The 21,249-nt window shown below is 52.0% G+C and overlaps 1 protein-coding gene across 2 annotated transcripts in view; it reads left to right on the top strand.

The window, feature by feature from the left end:
* Positions 1-2,936: 2,936 nt before the first annotated feature.
* SLCO2B1 (solute carrier organic anion transporter family member 2B1) overlaps positions 2,937-21,249 on the top strand; it is a 39,617-nt gene continuing 21,304 nt past the window's right edge. The window contains exons 1-4 of one of the 2 annotated variants that reach the window (XM_042894671.1): positions 2,937-3,104; positions 11,508-11,611; positions 19,603-19,740; positions 19,829-19,991. In XM_042894671.1, coding sequence (XP_042750605.1) covers positions 11,531-11,611; positions 19,603-19,740; positions 19,829-19,991 — 382 coding nt within the window. In that variant the 5' untranslated portion in view covers positions 2,937-3,104; positions 11,508-11,530. Of the gene's footprint in view, positions 3,105-11,507; positions 11,612-19,602; positions 19,741-19,828; positions 19,996-21,249 lie in introns of those variants that run through there. The other variant, XM_042894672.1, reaches the window with a different exon arrangement.

Raw genomic sequence — 21,249 nt, forward strand, 5'->3', positions numbered from 1 at the left:
TGATGGAACAAATCCTCCTGGGAGAGATCACACGGCTCATGTGCGACATCCACGGGATCGGGCCCAGCCAGCATGGGTTCATGAAAGGCAGGTTGTGTTTGACCAACCTCATCTCCTTCTACAACTGAGTGGCCAGACTGGTAGATGAGGGAAAGGCAGTTGATGTAGCTTACCTAGACTTCAGCACAGCCTTTGTCACGGTCAATCACAGTATCCTGCTGCGGAAACTGGCTGCCCGTGGCTTGGACAGTTTTACCCTCTGTTAGATAAGGAGCTGGATGAGGGCCATGCTCAATGGTGGTCAATGGAGTGAAGTCCAGCTGGAGACCTGTTTCCAGTGGTGTCCCACAGGGGTCGGTGCTGGGCCCATCCTGTTTAATATCTTCATGGATGACTCAGATGAAGGCACTGAAGGCACCCTGAGTGAGTGTGCAGTGACACCGAGCTGGGAGGTGGGGTGGATCTGCATGAGGGCAGGGAGGCCCTGCACAGGGATCTGGATCAGCCGATGGCTGGGCCGAGGGGAGCGGGATGAGGAGCAACAAGGCCGAGTGCTGCGTTGGGGCACAGCAACCCCATGCAGCGCTGCAGGCTGGGGGATGAGTGGCTGTGAGTGTGAAGAGGAAAGGGAGCTGGGGGTGTTGGTTGGTGCTGGGCTGAACAGGAGCCAGCAGTGTGCTCAGGTGGGCAAGAGGGCCAGCGGCAGCCTGGGCTGCATGAGGAACGGCCAGCAGAGCAGGGAGGTGAGCATCCCCTGCACTCAGCTCTGCTGAGGCCGCACCTCGAGGGCTGGGTTCAGTTTTGGGCTCCTCACTGCAGGAAGGATGTTGAGGCCCTGCAGCGTGCAGAGAAGGGCAGCGAAATGGTGAGGGGTGTGGAGCACAGGGCTGCTGAGGAGCTGAGGGAGCTGGGATTGTTGAGGGTGAGAAGAGGAGCTCAGGGGAGACCTGACTGCACTCTGCAACTGCATGGAGGGAGGCTGTGGTGCAAAAGGGCCTGGCCTCTTCTCCCAGGCAAATAGTAGGAGCCGAGGAAACGGCCAGGAGTTGTAGCAGAGGAGGTTTAGGTTGGACATGAGGCAGAACTGTTTCTCTCAGTGCTCAGGCACTGCAATGGCTGCACAGGGAGGTGGGGGAGTCGCCGTCCCTGGCAGCGTTCAAGAGGCGCCTGGATGAGGAGCTGCATGATGTGGTTTAGTGCTTGTGGTACTGATAGCAATGGGAGGGGGGTTGGCCTGGATGATCTTGCAGGTCGTTTCCAACCTTGCGATTCTGTGATTCTGTGATTCTGTGAAAGCATTTCTCCTCTTTTGAAAGACTTCCCCGGACCGTAGGCATCGCTCGTGGCAACGCAGTCCCCAAACAGCCACAGACCGAAGTCGCACCCAGAGGATGTTTCCCAAGAACAGAAATTCCACTTTTCCCCTTTCTTTGGCTTTCCTCCTCCTTTCCCTTTGCATTTCCCTCCGTGCCCTTTCCCTGCTATTGCTACGGGTGTTGAAACTGCTCCGTCACAATTTGTGCTCTGTGGCACCGCTCATTCATAACGATTCCGATTTCAGCCCGACAGATGCTTGGAAATTTCCTTCTGCTGCAATAGAAGAATGTGAGGATGGATTTAATTGGCTGGTAATGAGGATTTTTCCACTGCATTGCACGGCCCTGAGATTCCTCTTTCTTGGGAAGGAAAAACCCTTGCTCAAGGGGCAGGAAAGGGACTCTTTGGTCTTTGCTTCCAATGAAAGGGGCTTGGGCCGACATCTGTGCTGCAGATGCTGACGCCTCCTTGCATCCTGTGCAGGCGTTGCAGTGGGGACAGAACACACGATGCGAGCAGCTGCAGTGAGCGATGGGGAATCGGAGCCAATAGATGGTGCTCTTCCTTCGTGCAAGCTGCCCGATGGGGCTGACCGATGGGCTCGAGGACTCCCTGCAGATTTGGATGCGTCTCGTTGCTATGCTGGGCCATTGCCTACCCTGTGGACCCCAAAGCCCCACATTGAGCCCCCAAACCATCGCACTGTATGAGCCCAGGGGGGCTTCGAGCCTGCAGGAACAGATGGAGTTCATTTTCTCCGCTGTGCGTTATGTGAGTGGTGCAGCCCTGCCTGGAGGGTGGCTCAGGGTCGCTTGGGCAAAGATTTGCCCGTCCCTTGCTGAGCATTTAATTACTGCTTAATGGGCTTGTGCAGACACTGCCTGCTTTGAGGACATCCAGCGTCCATTGCTCCCCATTTTCCATGGCCAATCGGATCCCAGGAGGAAAGCTGCGCTGCACATCTGCCGTGGGAAGCGTCCCCTTTGGGGTTTCCATCTCTTGGTTTTGGGGGTGGGAGGAGAACGGGTTCCCTATTTTGGCTGAGCAGCAGCAGGAGAAGGGATGGCTGCAACCTGCAGAGCTCTGATGCTGCTGGGAGCCCAGGAAGGGGCTGGGAATTTGTTGGCTGGGATTTTCTTGGAGCAATCCCAGCTGCACGCAGATGACTTTTAGGAAGGCTGAGAGGTGCACAAGCAAAAGTGCATACAGGATGATGGTGCACAACACCCACTGGTGGTGTTTTGTGGCATGCAGCACCAACAGGATCACCTCTCTGGGTCGTTCAAGCAAAGCAGTAAATCTTTTGATATCCACTGTACAGCTGGGCCGTCCTCCAGATTTAAGCAAGGAGGAAAGATCCCCTGGGCCCATCTACCACCATCCCAACCCAGTGGGATCCAAAGGGAGAAACCCCCTTTGCAGCGTCAAACACAGAAAAATATTCCTAATGAATGTTAGGAGGGATGGAACCTTGTGCAAAGGGGAATGGAGAAAGGGGAAAAAGCAAAGCCCAGCGTGCACCAGGACCGTGCACACAGCTTGCACAGCCCCCCGTCAGCACAACACAGGGGCAGAACTCTGATATTTGGGTTGGTTTTTTTTCTGGATTGCAGCTCAGGAAGGAAAATAAACTTCCATCAAAAGGGATTGCAAAAGTTGGGGTTAACATTGCAGTGAGCTGAAGCCCCACCTCTGGGCTGGGAAAGTAAAAGCACTGAATGGCTCTGGAGGCTCTGCCAAAGGAAAAGTTTTGCTCCCGGGACGGGGACGTGGTGAATCCTACAACTGTGAGTGTCTGATGCTGCTTTGCTCACTGCCTTCTTTTGCACTGCTTGGTTCCACGGCTGGATATTTCCAGCAGCCAGAAAATACTAAAATCAAATAGAAGCAAAAGGCAGCGATTGCTGAGGGTCCTGTTCTGCAGGGGGGGTTTCTGCACATGCATTTGTTGCTTCCTCTCCATTCTGCTTGCTTATTTCAATCCGTTCTTTCCAACAAAGCAGCTCCACTTCTTGCAGCAAGGTTTCCTGCACCTCAAAGCTCCTTTCTATCCCAGTTTTGCTCCTTTGCTTATGGGAATGCCTCCCCTCACCCCCCCGTCTCGGTGGCTTTGGGGACGATGGCTCCCTGTGGGGTGGTGGCACTTGGGGATCCCAGTCCTTTGCTGCAGGGAGGAACCCCTCTGTGCACCAACACGCAATGGTTGCTGATGGTATTTGCGCTCAGGAGTGGGGAGGTGGGGGGCAAAGTGACGTGAGGGGGCAGCTCTGCGGGGATGCAGTGATGTGGTGGTTGCACAGAGCTGCATTGCTGCTGGTTGTGGGGAGCCTCCGGTGCTCTGCCTGCAGGCATAGTGTGGGTGGCGTTGGGTCCCTGCTGGATTTGGCTTTGTTGAACTGCTTTGGGGTGAAGCACGCATCTCCTTAGGTGTGCAAACGGTGGAAGTGTTGTATCCACTCTTGCAAAGCACTGGAGCAAGCCAGAACTGTCCTCCCTGCAAACTAGGGCAGATACTGCTGGTGGCAGGCTCTGCGTGGGCTCCTCTGCACTGCCACAGCTTCCTGGTGGGCATGGGGGCACCCAGAGGAGCAAGGTCCCACCCCGGGGACAGAGCTGTTCTGGATGGCTCACACCCTTCTCTCCGCCCGTTTATAGGAGTTATACAACCCCTTATTTCTCTGTTTTATGGAGTTCCTCTTTGCTCAAGGGGCACATGGTGCCCTCTGCAAGGCGCACGGGTGCTGGACGGGCACAGCCCTCCTTGCTCCTTTCCCACCTGGGTATGGCCGGGGCAGCTTTCAGCTGCACAGATCCATTTGCAGCAGCGCTGTGGGTTTTCTCCAGCCATCAAATCCCAAACAAAACCCCACTGCTTCCCATTTCCTGCAGTGGAGCAGCGTGCCAGGGGTCTCCGTGTTGGGTGACCCAGTGACACGACCCAAGGCACGGAAGTCCCCAGGCTGGAAGTTCAGTTGGGGGCATTGCTGGTTGGTTTGGTGGCCTTTCTGGGGGCACGTGGAGCTGGGAAATGGGCGAGATATGTGGAGTGGGACTCCTGGGTGGGATCTGTAGACCAGGATGCTCTCAGGTCCCACAGCTTTGTGCCCAAGCCTGGCCATGCACTGCTGCTCTCAGTGCTCCAGATTCACAGTGCAATGGGAAATGGCAGCAAATCAGCCCCAGGAGAGCTGCTCAAGGCTGGGTGTGAGCAGCAGGCAGCAGGAAGGTGGCCCAGCAATGCAAACAGGGCAGAGCTGAGCTTCTCCAAGGGCCTGTCAGCATCCACATCTACGTGGCATCCCATAGCTGGGTGTGATAATCCCCTGCAGCATCCCTTGGTGCAGCTCCAGCAGGTGATGGAGCCATCCTTTATCTGAGTTCCCATCAGGAGATGATTTCTCACCACCAGGACGAGCTGTATTGATTTGTTCCAACAGGCTTTTATTTTAATATTATCAGATATCTACAGAAATTTCATGACTACAGTCTTTTCACCCTCTGCTCTGCACCGACCTACGGTGCTCAAATGGGAGACGTCACAGAGGTGAAAAGCATCAGAAGGGACATTTCTCCCCCTCCATGCCCATGGGTTGAGCCTGATTGTGGCTCCCATCTGCTTTGCCATCCCCCAAAATGCATCTATCCTAAACCGGTGTGATTTGGTTGGGGTGCGACCTGCTCTCCTTGCTTTCCACTTCTCTGTTTTCTCTTGCCCTTCCGCCTTCATGCGCACCACGGTTGGAGCCTGATTGCTAAATGTCAACTGGAGATCATGGCTGGGGAGGATCATGACCCATCTCAGGACCTCAGAATGTTAGTTTTGAGAAAGAAAAGGAGACAGCAGTGTTACGATGCTGCAGAGCAGTGAGCAGCAGAGGGAATTGCAGGCTGGAAACCTGATCTGAATGCTGCAATCCTCCAGGAGAAATCAGGATGGGGTTGCTTTGGGATGCAGCTCCAGCTGGGGGCTTCCAGATAAAAAACATCTCCTCCTTCACTGGGCTTTGCTGATGCATCTGAGTTGTGCAGGAGATGCTCCCATGCCTTCTTCCCAAGGGAGTTCAAAAACCCAGCAGCAAAAAGGAAAGAAGCAACACCTCTGAGGATGAAGGCTTTCTGCATCCATCCAACAACGGAAGATGGGTGCTGAGTGGTGGCATGAACGACCTCCCCCTGCTGCAGTGGGTTGCCAGAAGCAGCACTGCCCCATATGTGGTGGTCCACAGTCACGAATGACCCAAAGGGAGACGGGCTTGGGTTGAAAAATTGGTGAGCACTGGAAGCAGCCAGACGGGGATGTGGTTCTAGGTTGGAAAAGGCCTTTGAGGTGGCCAAATCCAACCATCAGCCTGTCACCAAGCCTTGTCCCTCAGTGCCACATCCACACAGCTCTTAAATCCTCCAGGGATGGGTGCTCCATCACCTTCCCAGGCTGCTCATCCACTGCTTGGCTGCCTTCTCCGTGATGAAATTCTTCCTAAGATCCAATCCAAACCTCCCCTAAGTGGGTCGGTGGGCATGGTAAGGATGGGTTGGGGTTAGACTTGGGGATCTTCAAGGCCTTTTCCAACCTTAATGAGTCTATGATTGTAGGAGTGGGCATGGTAGGGATGGGTTGGGGTTGGACTTGGGGATCTTCAAGGCCTTTTCCAACCTTAATTCTGTGATTCTAATGTCTGGGTCAAATAACACAGGCTGGACTCATTGCAAAGCCCACCACTGACGTTGGCTGATTTAGCACTAGCAATACTGTCAGCCTGGGTAACAGGCCGTGCCCAAAATACTTGTTTTTTTCCCCCAGTCTGGCACCAGCACCCATTGCTGCACAGAGCTGTGGCTGCCCTTTGTTATCAGCCTGTCTGGCTCCTTGTCCCATCATTGCCCCTTAGGGACACCATCTTTTCTATCCGCTGTGTTTCCTCCTGGTATTTATAACCACCTCCACTCAGCATCTCTTTTGCTGGCTGGGGACATTTTGCACTTCTCCTCAGCTCCTCTTTCAGTTCCCTGTTCTTTGTAGCAGCATTTCCTCACACCTTCCCTCTGATCCATCCCTTTGGCATTGCTTAACCCTGAGCAGCTCTTACTGCAGTCTCCCAGAGAGCTGCGACTCTCTGCGATCTCATCCATGGAAAATGGGAACCATTTGGAGGGTCGATTTCTGAGGATGGATGCCACTCCGTCATGTCTGTTCAGCACAGGGACTGTCCTGATGTGACTTTGAGGTTGTGGTTACCACCACCACCACCATCCTCAGGAGCAGGAGAGGTGGAGCTACGTGGGCCAAGGTGGACTGGCCCACAAGAGGAGAAAGCACTGGAGAGCAAAGGGAAGGAAATGCAGAGGCTGCAGAAGGGGCAGGGAGAGATGAGATCTCCTATGTCAGAAAAGACATCAGCAATGAGGCTGGGAATTGGGCAATCACAGCCATCCCTCACAGGGGTCACTTCCAAAGGCTCTGCAGCCATCAGGCTTGGGTCAGAAACCATCAGAGTTGGGTCAGAATTCATCAGATTGAGTCAGAACCCATCAGGTTGGGTCAGGACCCATGAGAGTTGGGCCAGAACCCATCAGATTTGGGTCAGGACCCATCCGAGTTGGGTCAGAACCCATTAAGTTGGGTCAGAAACCATCAGATTTGGGTCAGGACCCATCAGGTTGGGTCACAACACATCAGATTTGGGTCAGGAACCCATCAGATTGGGTCAGGATCCATCATGTTGAGTTAGGACCCATGAGAGTCGGCTCAGAACCCACCAGGTTTGCGTTAGAACACACCAGGATTGGATCAAGACCTCTGCAGCCCCCATGCTCTTGCTGCTTCCCATCTCAGGACCTGCTCTGTGCAAAGCAATCCCTCGCTCAGTCTCCCTGCAGCTCGTGCCCTTGCAGCTGTGTGAATTCTGCAATCGTTGTGCTGGCAGTTTCCCGAGCAGGAGTGCAGTTCAGCTCAAGGACACACAAGGGATCAGCCACACAGGGCTGCGTCTCTGCACGTTGAGTTGTGTGCCATAAGGTTTTAGGCAGCACGTTGAATAATCTTGTTTTCTGATTTGCTGCTGCAAATCATCATCTTTGCTGACTGCAAGCATGGTTCAACGTCCACGGTGGAGGTGAATGGGTGGACAGATCTGCCATATTTTGAGGTGGCATTGCTGCAGTGAGGACTTCAGGGCTGCTGCGAGATAAAGCTTTCCAATGGGACATCTCCACCATTGCTCTGGTTGCCTCTGTGCTCCGTCTCTGTTCTCCCTCCTGTGCAATAAGCCCAACCCCGGGGCAGAGGAGCTGCGGTTGGTGGGGTTCCCTCACCACCCATTGTCTCATCTCATAGGTTTCAACACCATTTTTCTCTTTCTTCTTCTGAATTTTGCACTTCTCAGCAGCAAATTTCCTTTTACTTTGCTTCTGGGTACCCTGCCATGTGTCATCCCAGTTTGAAGTGTTGCTGAGCTGGGCTGATCCCATTTTCACTTTCTTTTTTGCCTTCCACTGTGCCATTTTCCTGACACCTCCCATTTCAAAGAGTCACTGAGCTGGGCTGGTCCCATTCTTTTTGCTCAATGGTGCAAGATGGAAGCAGCTTTGGGGTGCTACCATCTATTGGCACTGGCTCAAGCTGCCCAGGGATTGATGGAGTCGCATCCCTGAGGAGATCCAGAATCATGGAGATGTGGCACTGAGTGGTCGGGGGGCATGGTGGGGAGGGTTGGGGTCAGGTTTGGGACTCTTGGAGGTCAATGATTCCATGATCCCGTGATTCTATGACTGGGGCACGATGGAAATGGGTAGACCATTGGACCTGGTGATATCGGAGGCCTTTTGCAACTATGATGACTCTATGAGCCTAGGATTCCGTTCCTTCTGCTGTACTGCAGATCATCTTCTCAGCCAGTTTCCCAATTAACACAGGGGCTCATCAACACAAGCAGACACTGTTCCCACTTTACCACTGCAGAGTGCAAATTACTGAGAAATCCCACAGAAAGGAGATGAATAACAGATGAATCCCCCGTGGGGATTTGCTTTGCAGTATCACATTCACTGTTATTTTCCAAAGCTGAGCCCAGTGTGTGCTTTCCCTTGTTCAGCTAGCAGGAGCCGTGCTGTTCAGTAAAGACTTTGCAATGGGGTTATGTCCACAGCAGTGGTGTTAGGGGGCAGGGAGGTCAGGAATGGCAATATCTTATGGCATCTGTTGGTGTGGAAGTGTCAGATCCAGGCTCAGCATCGCACTCCCCCACCCCCAGCATCCCCAGGCTCTGCCCTACCAAAGGATGCAGTGACCCAGGCCATCAGTTTGGAGAAAATAAGACTCTGAGGACAAATCCTTTGCTTGCAGCTGGAGCAGTGTCATCTGGAGGATGCATAGCCTCAGACCTGCCCTTTCCTTCCCTAAGTAAATGCACTGTGTGCTCCTGTCATGTGAGGGGAGGAAAGGTGAAACGCTGAGCTCCAATGGAGCAGCACTGGGTGCAGGAAGCACCTCTCTGGGATGCAGCAGCTCTGGGGTGCATTGGGGTTGGGATGCACGTGGCAGCACAGGAGCAGCTGCAGCACTGCTCTCTCTGGCAGCACTCGTTCAGCTCACTGCATCAACGTGTCGGGTTGCGCAAACAGAACCTAATTGCTCCCGGGTCATTAATTGAGGTCACGTGTTTGTAAACAGCTCTGCATGCACAGCATCTGCCAGCGCCACCAGGAGCTGCTTGCTTTGGTGGCAGTGCTTGCAATACGCCTTGCAAAGTGCTGGTGCTCGCTCATTCCCTGCAGCTGCAAGAGCCCCCACAGGGGCAAGAGGCAGCCAAACCCCTCTGCGTTTGGCCCTCTTTGCTTTCCTCTCTCCTCACCCTGATGATGGTTTGTCTCCTGGGTTTGCCATCCCCGCTGCAAGGCGGGATGGTTAATGAGGTCTTATCCCCTGAACTGCTCATTGCCCTCAGTGCTGGATCAAAGTGCTGCTTCTCTAATTGTTTTATTCTCAAGTGTTACCTGTGGGTGAGCAGCACCTAAACGATTACTCTCTGTAACCCTGCAGCATTTGGGGTCTCGGGAGGAGTCACACCAAGGGAATACAGCAGTGCCCACAGGACACCTGGCAGGAGGTGTGCGTGGTGGGATGGAGCCAGGCTTGGCCGTGCATCCACCCAATTGCTCCTCCAGAGCTCAGGCTTTGCTTTTTGCAGCTCCATCAGAAAGCCCCTTTGGTGGTGCGGCTCCAGCAGCCAAATGCTTTATGGCTGTCAATAATTCAGCAGGCAGGCAATACGGGATGCTGTGCTCTGCAGCCGGGCGGGTGCTTCTGCTCCTGTGCTGCCTGTGCTCTCCAGAGGTTCAGGGGGAGCTTTTGGTGGAAGCTTTAATTTATGATCAAATTTACTCTATTGATCCCGTTGTAGCAATATCTTGTCTCTGCAAATGGGGCTGAGGGCAGCGATTGCTTTTTGCAAAGGAAGCCAAGGAGCCAGTAAGTGAGCAGTCTGGGATTTACTTCTCCCATGCAATTCACTTAAGGGCTTATGAACACCACAATTAAGCCAGCTCCTTCCTGAATTTACTTCAACCCGTGTGTTTGTTAATCTGTTGGAGGTTACCCTACCCGCTCCTTCGCTTCTCGTCTTGGAGGAAATAGAACTGCACAAAATAATGACGCAAAGCCCTTCGCCCCATTTGCTGTGGAGCCTGAGGGCACCAAGATGGAAACATCTATGTTGAACAATTAGCTGCAGCCTAATGGGTTTAGCAGGCCTGCAAACAATGCAGGAACTTCCTGCTCAGGAAGTCTGGGCACTGAATAGCCAACCCTGCTAAAAACCCAACCCCATCACTCACTGCAGAGAGAGGGAAGAGATGGATGAGCGGGGAAGGAGGTCAGAGGTGTAGGGAGGGGTTCCCATGGATTTCTGTTTCTTTTTGCAGTTCAGTTGAGATGGCTGTGAAGCCAGGAAGCAGGCGATGCTTCCAGGTGAAGTGCAGCCCCATCACCAAACCTTGTCCCCCAGTGCCACATCCGTATGTCCTTTGAACCCTCCAGGGATGGGGCCTCCACCACTGCCCTGGGCATCCCCTGACCACCCTCTCCACGAAGAAATTCTTCCTCAGATCCAATCCAGACCTCCCTGGTGTGACCTGAAGCTGGAAAAATTCTACGTCGTGGAGTTTGGCCCAGGCACAGCGTGTAGATGTGGCACTGAAGGACATGGGTAGTGGGCATGGTGGGATGAGTTGGGGTTGGACTTGGGGATCTTCAAGGTGTTTTCTGGCCTCAGTGCATCTATGATTGTAGGAGTGGGCATGGTGGCGGTGGGTTGATGGTGGGACTGGATGGTCTTGGTGAACTTTTCCAACCCAACCCATTCCATGTCTCTATGGTCTTCATAGTCCCTTCCAACCCAACCTAAACAAACATTACCCAACTCATTTTATGGTTCTTTGATATTTAAGGTCCCTTTCAACCCAACTATTCCATGATTTTATGGTCTTTGACTTCCCTTCCAACACAACAGATTCTGTGGCTCTGTGGTGCTTAAGAACCTTCCAACCCACACCTTTCAACCCAACCCAACCCAGCCCAACCCAACAAATACATTTTATGTTTCTATGATTCTTAAGGACACTTCCAATCCAATCCTTCCAACCCAACCCAACTCAACCCAACACATTCTATGGTTCTACGATTCTTAAGGACCCTTCCAACCCAATCCTTCCAACCTGACACAACCCAGCACACTCTATGGTTCTATGATTCTTAAGGGACTCTCCAACCCAACCCAACCCAACCCAACCCAACATGACTCATCCCATGACTCTATGATCCTTAAGGTCCCTTCCAACCCAGCCACTCTGTGCTCCTATAATTCTACATTTTGGTACAACTGGGATTCAGGAATAACAGGATCCAGGCCCCAGCTCTCCTTCCTCAAGCAGTTGGTACTTTGTTGCATTGGAGTGAAATAACTGATAATTCTGAACCTCTCATGCAGCCCTGGGGATGAGTGTGCTTGTGTTTTGCATGCTGCTTGTTGCAGAAATGAAAAGCTAAAAGAAATTAAAACCGAGAACAATTAATATGATGATGACCGTGTGCCGGTTCCGTGGGCGTTTGCAAAGCATGACAGGATTTTGCTGTGCTGAGCAAGGCAGATTCCTACGGAGCACTCAGCTTTGTGCCACATGATTTATTTTGGCAGGAGGACAAAGCAGACCTGACAGAATGACAAGCACTGCTACAAAGAGCAGCTGCCCGGATCGGTCCCGGAAAGCACTCTGCAGGAACCCATTTCTCAGCATCAAGGTAAATGCATCCTGCTTTCCGTAACCCCTTTGGTTTTGCTGGCCTGGAGAAGCTTAGCTTCCTGCAGAAGGCATTGATAGGATTGCTGCTTATTCCTACAGAAATGTAGGCATCTAGCTGATGTAAACCCTGCTGCTGTGTGCTTTCATTCCCAAGCAATGACTCAGGCCATCCGCCCTGCATTGGCCGCATGTGGATTCAGGTAGCTCTGTGTTGGGTATTTGGGCTGTCCCATGTTCCGGGGCACACAAGGAGGTTCCTCCACATCACCCCAAAAGCTCTGCTGGGCCCAGTGCAGGCAGCTAGCCCACACGGGCCATGTCAAACCCCTCTGAGGATCTCCAGAAGTCGGTGCCTGTGAGTGGTTTGCTCCGTCCTGGAGCTGAGACATAGGAAAGCCAGGTGGAAGGTTCCCTCTCAAAGCGAGGAAGAAATGTGGGGGCCACAAGGGACCACTGGTGAAGATTCTATTGGAGAAGGCGATGCACAGCGCAGCAACGTTCAGAAGGGAAAAAGGCATGAACACCGAGATAAAGAACGTCTGCAAATTGGGCAGAAAGCATTGCAAATCAGCACCAACTGCTGCCTTGCAGGAAGAAATCGAGTGCTCGGCAGGCATCAGCTCATATTTCCATCTTTTGTTCTACAAAGCTTGGAAGTCTCGTGCTCTTTTCCCACGTGCCCAAAGAGGCAGACAACCAAAGCCAAGCAGCAGCTGGGCGGCAATTTCTCCGCTCAATGGAGCGTGTCATTGAGCTTGTGAGGATCAGCCTTCAAGATGCTCTTTAAACAAAGAGAAGTTGGATGTTCTCTATCCTGACATCATCTGTCCCAGTGTTATCTTTTAAAGAAAGGGAGAGGACCAACGCTGAGGCTCTCGGGTGAATAAATGGAGCACAGGATGCGAGATGCTTCCGTTGACTTAGCAGGGTTGGTGGTGACTTGGTGAGGGCAGTCATATAAAGCTTGCTCCTTCAAAGTCCTGCAGAAATGCAATGTCCTGTCAGACTCAGGGCCACCATGTGTCCTCAGTTAAAGGTAATTTAATGCTACCAGCAGTGTAGCTGGGAGTCAATATCAGAGTCTCACCAGGCTTTAGGGAAAAAGACCCCAGTGTTCAAGGCGTAAGATTTCTCTGTTATTTTAGCAAGGAACATTTGCTTAGGCTTGTGGGGTGTTTTTTTTTAATAAGTGTGGGTGAATTTAACCTTGTCATCCCCTGCAGGTCACAAAGTGATCTCAGAGTCACATAGGCAGTGGGTCACCAGAAATGCATGCGCTGGATGCACAGGTCTGGTGCCATGCAGTCCTGGGCTTTTTTCCCCACCCTCTTTCCAGTCGCTGCAGTTCTGTTTTTTCACACTCCATCATGAACATCTTTAAATATAAAACCCCATCAATTTTTCCTTGCAAAGATATTTTAAAGCGGTTCGAAACTCCAGTCATGATGGTGTGCAAAGTCAGCACGGGTCTATGTGGAGAACCAACATCCGTTTTGCTGAGTGAGACATCCACGAGGGCAGGTGCTCAGGGGGAGCTGGGGGAGCTTCAGGTTGGAGATAGGCAGCTCTCAAACTGGTGGTGTGTGCTGGAATGATACTGGGAGGTGTCTGGAGCCCACCCCAAGAAGGGCTAAAAGGGAGGGATTTGGGTGGAAACGCGGTGAGCAGGTACCCATGTTCCTCATAGAGTATTCCTCATGGTATCATAGAGCCGGATTTCTGCTCACGGAAAGATGAGAAGGGAAGAATCACAGAATGATAGAATGGCCTGGGTTGCAAAGGAGCACAGCGCTCATCCAGCTCCAAGCCCTGCTGTGTGCAGGTCGCCAACCAGCAGCCCAGGCTGCCCAGAGCCACATCCAGCCTGGCCTTGAATGCCTGCAGGGATGGATGGGGCATCCACAGCCTCCTTGGGCAACCAGTTCCAGTGCATAAGAAGCTCTGACTGATCCTTCATGTTTGCTGGACCAACCTTACCAAAGCCACAGCCAGGCATGACAAAGGAGAGCAACACCTCTTCCAGCTCTGTGTTCCACACTGAACGGTCAAAGGGATTCTTCTCACCCTTATGGCACAGCTGGGCTTGCCTGTCTCCAGCTACACAAACTCAGCACATGATGCTTCCCCCAAACCTTGTGCTATATTTATTTTTGGGTTTTCAAGAAGTTCTGTCACCCCGTCCAGTTTCTAAATGAGCAGATGACTTCCTTACAGAAGATAACTTGAAGACCAGTGCTTGAACAGTTCTCCCAGGAACACCAAACAATTGCACAGTGCAATTTGTGCATTTGAAGTGACTGAGGAGTGCAGTTTTTATCAGCATGAATATATGGGGATGTGAAAGTTAATTGCTGTGTGTCCAGAGGGAACAGAGAGGCATAACTCAAGCTGTTCCCTCCTAGGGAACGTTCCGTGGGCTGATGGGCCATGAACTCATAAAGATATCTGACAGTCATTCCCACAGTGCATCAGGATGGATCACTTCTGGACAGCTAACACTGGAATAGATAATGTCAAGATAGACGATGTCAATATAGATAGCATCAGGATGGATAAAGTCAGGCCTGCTGATGCTTCCACTGAAGCCCATTGTGGCTCCAACACCCTGGCAAAGACCTGAATGCATGGACTGCCATTTTTCCATGGTGCATCTGAGCCTGGATTCAGCCCTTGATGTCTTCTGCTCTGTGCCTTGCTTGAAAAGCAGAACAGAGCTGTCCTTGCCCCACACCTCTGTTGCCAGTCACTGCCAGATCAGTGCTGGAGCTTTACACCCAGTTCCATGCAATGGGCTGCAATTAAACTGGCAAACATAACAGAAGCTTTGTAAGAGTCTTCTTTCTATTCCCAAACCATTGAAAGGGAAGTTATTGGTGTTCAGCTCCCAGTCCTACATTTTGCTGCCTATCTAGACTTGGCTGCAGTTCTGTATTCCCCTGTGAGTGCACTCAGGAGCACTCATACTGTGCCAACACGATGCAAGGCTTCGTAGAGAAGAAACTGCAAAGTTCCTGTGGTGTCTTTCAGAAATATAAAGAAAAAATACTGAGTTTCTCCAAGAGCCCATGATTGCAGGGAGAAGCACTGCTGAGAATTTTGCTCCCTGCTCCTCCTGTGGTAGGGAGGACAATCTGGTGCTTGATCATCTGGTGGTCTTCTATGACGGAGGGATGGCACTGGTGGCCAAAGGAAGGGCAACTGGTGTTGTCTGCCTGGACTTGTGCAAGGCCTTTGGCATAGTCCTGCACCACATCACTGTCACTAAATTGGAGAGGTATGGGTTTGAAGTGTGGACTATTGGGTGGAGAAGGAATTGGTTGCATGGTCACAGTGGTTGGAGAGGGTGGTGGTCAGTGGCTCCGTGTCCAAGTGGAGGCGGTGACAAGTGATGTCCCCCAGGGGTCTGTTTAGGGAATGGTGCACTTTGACATCTTTATCAATGATGCTGATGGTGGGATCAAACCCTCAGCAGTTTGAAGATGACACCGAGCTGAGTTGTAAAGTTGACACAAAGAAGGAAGAGATGCCATCCAGAGAGGCATGGACACGCTCAAAAAATGGGCAATCAAGAACCCAGAGGGTTCAACAAATGCTGTTGGGTAGGGGCAATCCCAGATATGAGTACAACCAGGAGAAGAACTCCTTGAGAGGCAGAAATCCTAGAACAGCTTAGATTGGAAGGAAGCATAGAGATCATCCAGCCCCAACCCATCGTCCAGTTCCAGCCCTCTAGCAGAGATGTTCAATACGAGATACGCTTTAGTAGCTTGTGGTAGCAATGGTGATGGGAGGATGGTTGGACTGGATGATCTTATAGAGCCTTTCCAACCTTGTGATTCCATGATTCTGAGATTCCCCTTTGCTCTGGACAGATGTCCTAGCTGCAATCTGACCCCCACTGCAGACACAGTGCTGGACTTGGTGGTGGCCCAGCTCTGCACTCAGGTCCCTGATGGGAACCCATCTTGCTCTGCCTCTCTCTCAGCTTCCAGGAGAGTGTTTGCCTTCAAGTCCTGCCTCCTTCGAGGTGTTTCCTGCAGAGGAGTCATTTGGGAGGCATCAAATGTTTACGTAAATTGCATTAAAAAGCCTCTCCCTTCCTTCCTCAGCCTACGCAAGCACTCAGTTGGAGTTTTCGAGTCGTTAGCACACTGCCAATTTATAAGGGGGGGGGATGTCAGTGTGGCTTGGCCCTTAATGAGGAGGAGATGCTGAGCAGCTGCCTTTGGGGTTGCTTCTGGGAGGTCTGTGTAGCTGTCAGGCATGAGGAACATGTGCCTGCAGACCCACCTCATATCCCAGTGATCTTTTCCCCAACTGATGGGTTGAAAGTTGGACTTGATGATCTTAGTAATCTTCCCTGACCTTAATGACTCTATAAGCGGGCACAGTGGGGATGAGTTGGGGTTGGACTTGATGACCTCAGAGGTCTTTTCCAACCTTACTGATTCTTAATGATTCTGTGGCTCCATGAGCCTAACAATTCTATGATTCTGCGATTCCAACTCCATTGTGGATGGTGGAGATGCTCAGCGCAGGAGGAGCTGTGGTTCCACGGGCTGGTGGGGTCACTTATGAGGATGGCCTTCAGCTGCAGGAAGGTTGCCTCTCAGCCAGATTTCATACATATTAAAATAATGGGGCTTCCTGAGCTCCTGGAACAATAAATCTGGAGGATTCATTGTCATGATGCCCATCTGACCCAGGCCAGTTTATCCCACTGGTCCCAAGTCACGGTCTGAAACAACTAAATGGCACAGAAGGATGACACAGAGGCCCTGTTTCACATCCTATCTCCCTGCCCCAGCTGAGACGACTGTAAGGTATCATCTGCATCCTCACGTGTCCAGCCCTGGTGGTCTTCTGCCCCAAAGGGAAGAAGAAGACTGATAGGACCTCATTGGAGGAACCCTTGGGACCCCGTGGCAGACATCGTGCTGGGGCACAACTGCAATGGTGCAAACTGGGAATCGGACACCAGCAATTACCCCACTCTCTGTTTATTTGTTCTCTAAGATATTCCCCAGCCTAACGATGCCCTGCGGTCAGGGCAGTGACTCCCGGAGGAGCACAAAGAGGAGATGTGGCCTCACAGAGCTTTATTTGCAAGATTTGGCTGCCCAAGAAAAGCAAATCACCACCGTGGAGGAATGGGAAGTGAAGAAGTTCTTCCAGATTTTGCAAACAACTGAGTTTTGCTGAGATGCTTTTTTTTTCCCCCCCAAAACTTGTTGCCTTAAAATCACTGCAGAACTTGGGAAAAAAAAATTGGGCAGTGCTCTTTGTGTTTGCTTGCTCCTTGCTTTTCAACCTTTGCTCGCTAACAGTCATTTCATAAAAGTCACGTGCTGGAGAAAAAAGGTCAAAACGTTCAATGAAAGAGCAAAGCAGTCCTTCTGCTATCAACGTCCACCTCAGGAAGCTGTGCTGAGTTTCCTTCCCTTTGCTTCTCCCAAAGGATCCTGCAGTGGTTACACCATTGCAGATCTCCAGTGGCTCCTGCTCCCTCCCTGGGTCCTTCTTCCAGTTCTGAGTTTTGTTCCCCCATGAGATTCCTTTCCATCACTGGAAAGCCCCAGGGAGATGTTTTCATCCCCAGATTCCCAGCAGATCAGGGATCTCCGGGGCTCTGGATTGCAGTGTGCTGCCTATGTGGCATCGCCCAGGGCCGGCTGCCTCTTTCCCCCTAGAATAGGAAGCTGAGGCCTGGGGACCGTTTCCACTCTGGGTGAAACCCCCTCATTTTGGTGGAAACCCTCTTGGTTGTTTTGAACCCTTAGGGGTTTTTTTTTTGGTGAAAAAACTCTTATTTTCAGTAAAGCCCCCCATCTTTGGTTGAAACCCTATTGTTTTGGTTGAACCCCCCTTTTTTTGACTGAACCCCCCTTGCTTTTGTTAAACTCCCTTATTTTTGGGGAAGCTCTCTCGTTTGGGTTGAAATCCCCCCTTTTATTGACTGACACCTCTTGTTTTGGTTGAACCCCCTTTATTTTTGGTGAAAGCCCCTTGTTTGGGTTGAAACCCCCTCGTTTTTGTCATAACCCCATTGTTTCTGGTTAAACCCCAATGTTTTTCGTGAACCCCCTCCCTTGCCTTTGGTGAAGCCCCCTTGTTGTGTGTGCTTGGGGCACTTGGTAGGATGACTGCTGGCTATTTTTGCCATGACATTAGCACCAGAGAATGCCCCCAGCCTGCTTCCATTGCTTTCATTGCAATCACAGACCTCACTGCTGGGACAGAACCAAACCCCAAATCCAGCGAGCTGGAATGAAGGAGATGGGGATGCGTGGTGTCACATCCCAGGCATCGAGGGCCAGGAATCACAACCTGTGCTCCAAGAAGTGGGAAGGGATGGGGAAGGGGCGAGGGGTTCGTGAACACCTGGATATCCCTGCAGAAGGGCAGCAGGGATGCCTGTCTCTCCAGCAGATCCAATGGCCACCAGCCTGCTCCTCTTTTCCTGCTGGATAAATAACCAGCAGGTGGTTGAGCCAGAAGCACTGGGGTCTTTGTCCAGAGCTGTAACCCAGCCACGTGGAGTCCTGTGCAGGCATCTCCCTTTTCTGTGCTTTATTCTGCCCATCCTATCTGGCTGGCGTCCTGCTGTGCAGGATGACGACATGTGGCTGAAGGTTGTGGCACCCACACCCTGGTGCTCCTTAGGGTGCTGAGGTGGTCTGAACTCCTTTGGAGACTGGGAAAGGACGTGGTGAGACACGTGGCAGCAGGGTAAGAGATTGGCCATCACCTCCCTCCCTTTACTGAGTGCCAGAGATGTGGTGAAGGGAGCCTCCATCCCTCCTGGGATGGTTTGATGAAGGAGAAATGCTTCTGTGCGAGGAGCAGGAGGATGGAGGCTGCCCTCAGGCGTGAGTTTATTGGGGCAGCTGTGCACACACCACAGATCCATCCCAAACTTGGCAGGAGATGGGCTCAGGGCTTTGTTCTGGGATGCTGGCAGTCTTTGACAAGTTTTCCTTCTGGAAATGAAGAAGAGCCATCCCGCTTTCCAACAGAAGGTAAAACCCTTTGCATCCAAATCTTAGCAAGAGCTAAAAATGAACAAAAAAAAAAAAAATGGGGGGAAACTGGAGAACTGAATTCCCCTCCCTGACCTCCTCCTGACTTTCTCGAGAGGAGCTGCTCGTTGCCATGTTTGGAAGGGCTCATTCCCATCCTGGATCTCCTGCCAGCACCGGGGCGGCTGCTGGGGTCAGGCTGGCTGGTCTGGGTATAGGAGGGCTGCACAACTCCTGCTGTAGACCTCAGGTCAAGGCCAACACAAGTGAGCAGCAGCCCAGGTGAAAGGATTTGTTGATCCAAAGCCATTTATCTGCTGAAGAAATGAACCCTCCTTACGAGCATTCACCCTCTGGTAATTCTGAGCAGAGATCTACTCGATGGTGGCGACTGAACTTCAGAAAACCACTGCTGGCAGGAGCAGAGAGAATATTCCATTGAACCATTAGGGCTGGAGAAACCTCTCAGATCCCCACACCCAAACCCAAAGCACCCCCACCGTGCCCAATGACCACATCCCTCATTGCCACAGCCCCATGGTTCCTGAACACCCCACCACCTCCCTGGGCAGCTGTGCCAATGCTCAGCCACTCTTTGGGGAACCAATTTCTCCTAATATCCACCCTGAACCTCCCCTGGTGCAACTGAAGGCCATCTCCTCTTGTCCTGTCGCTGTTACCTGAGAAGAGGCTGACCCCCACCTCACCACAACCTCCTTTCAAGAGCACAGTGAGGTCTCCCCTGACCTCCTCTTCTCCAAACTAAACCATCCCAGTTCCCTCATCTGCTCCCCATAAGATTTGCAAGGTTGGAGACGAGGTTGGTCGAGCAGGACTTGCCTTTTATGATCCCACATTGGCTAGTTTGTGTTCCATGACCGTGCCTTAGTGCAGGAGTTGCACAAACGCTTTTGTTGCAGTGTTGCAGCTCGCAGTGACGGTGCCTGATGCTCTCGTTTTGTGTCAGCAGTTCTTTGTGTTCTGCCACGGGCTGCTGCAGCTCTCCCAGCTCCTGGTCTCCAGCTACTTGAAGAGCTCCATCTCAACCATCGAGAAACGCTACGGCCTCTCCAGCAAGACATCAGGGCTGCTCGCGTCCTTCAACGAGGTGAGCCCTGCTCACTTCTCCCATCCACGCTCCTCCCACGCTCCTCTGCTGGCATTTCTGAGGCTTCTTGCTTTGTGTCCTGCTGCAGGTGGGGAACACGCTGCTGATTGTCTTCATGAGCTACTTTGGGAGCCGCGTGCACCGGCCCCGCTTCATCGGCTGCGGTGCCATCCTGGTTTCCTTGGCTGGGTTCCTCATGTCCCTCCCTCACTTCATCACAGGACCCTATGAGTACGACCAGTCCGTTGCCAGTAGGTACTCTAGGAACTTATTTTATGCCTTTTGGGATAGAGGAAGGAAACAATCTTCTCTTGAGGCGTCAGCAGCTGCAAGATGAGTTTTAATGAGCGAATTAAGCCATCTCAGTGCCCAATGGCAACAGCTGCCCGGGGGGAGGCAGAGCCAGGAGACAACTTGTATGCTGGAGCCAGAGGGAAGGGCATGAGGTGGGCATGAAGTTTGGTTCCCCTTGTCCCATGCTGCAGCCAGGCAGCAGGAAGGCCTTCTCCAGACATCAGGGCTCTCATCTTCCATGAACTGCACCAAGCTGACCTCACCCATAGCACAGAAGCCATCTCTTCCATCAGCTGCACCAAGCTGACCCACATCAGCTGTTCCTTTACTTTCATTTTCCTGAGATAAGGCATGCTGTGTACATTGACCCCTGAAGCTTTTTATGGGAAGGAAATTGGAGCTGTGGGAAGGAGCGAGGATGGCAGAGGAGGTGAAATGTCATCTGCAGTGGGTGAGCAGCGGCTTCATGCCCATCTCCTGCTTGCGGGGCATCTCCCTTCCTGCCCATGTGCAGCTGAGACATCTGAGAGGGATTCCTTGGGGTTTAGACCCTGTCTAAAGGTCAACATCTTGTGAGAAACAGGCATGCATATATCTGTCACTCATGGAGAACAGGGTCGGGGTGGAATTGGGAGTTTCTTCCTGAAAGAAGGTGAAGGGATGAGAAGAAAAGGGAGAATACTTCTCTCTTGTGACACCGTTCCCAGAGAGGTGGTGGATGCCCCAACCCTGCAGACAAGCAGGGTCAGGGGATGGGGCTCTGGGCACTGATGGAGCTGTGGGTGTCCCCATGCATTGCAGACAAGTGGGACCAGGTGACCTTCATGGGTCCCTTCCCAATCAAGCCATTCTATGACTCTATGAAGTTCTGCCACAAAGCTCCAGCAAATCCTATAGGAGCCTCCAGTGAATGCTTTTTCTCTGGCTCATCAGAGAGCAGCTGGTTTGCTCAGCTATGGGCACTAAAGGAAGATGGAATAGGTGAATAATTCACGGCTGCACGCAGGGATCGGGTGTAAATGGTGGTTGGATAACAATTAACCACTCATTCTGGAGTGGGTGGTACAGGTGGCTCTGTGTTGAGCACTTGGATTTGCAGGTGATTTAGGGTGTAATGACAAACATCCTGTTATGAACGCCTCCCCTACGGTCTTATTCAGGTTGCCCAAGGAGGCTGTGGATGCCCCATCCCTGCAGGCATTCAAAGCCAGGCTG

The sequence above is a fragment of the Lagopus leucura genome, unplaced genomic scaffold, assembly GCF_019238085.1.
Source record: "Lagopus leucura isolate 7727_CA_CO unplaced genomic scaffold, USGS_WTPT01 210-0_obj-0_obj, whole genome shotgun sequence".
NCBI lineage: Eukaryota > Metazoa > Chordata > Aves > Galliformes > Phasianidae > Lagopus > Lagopus leucura.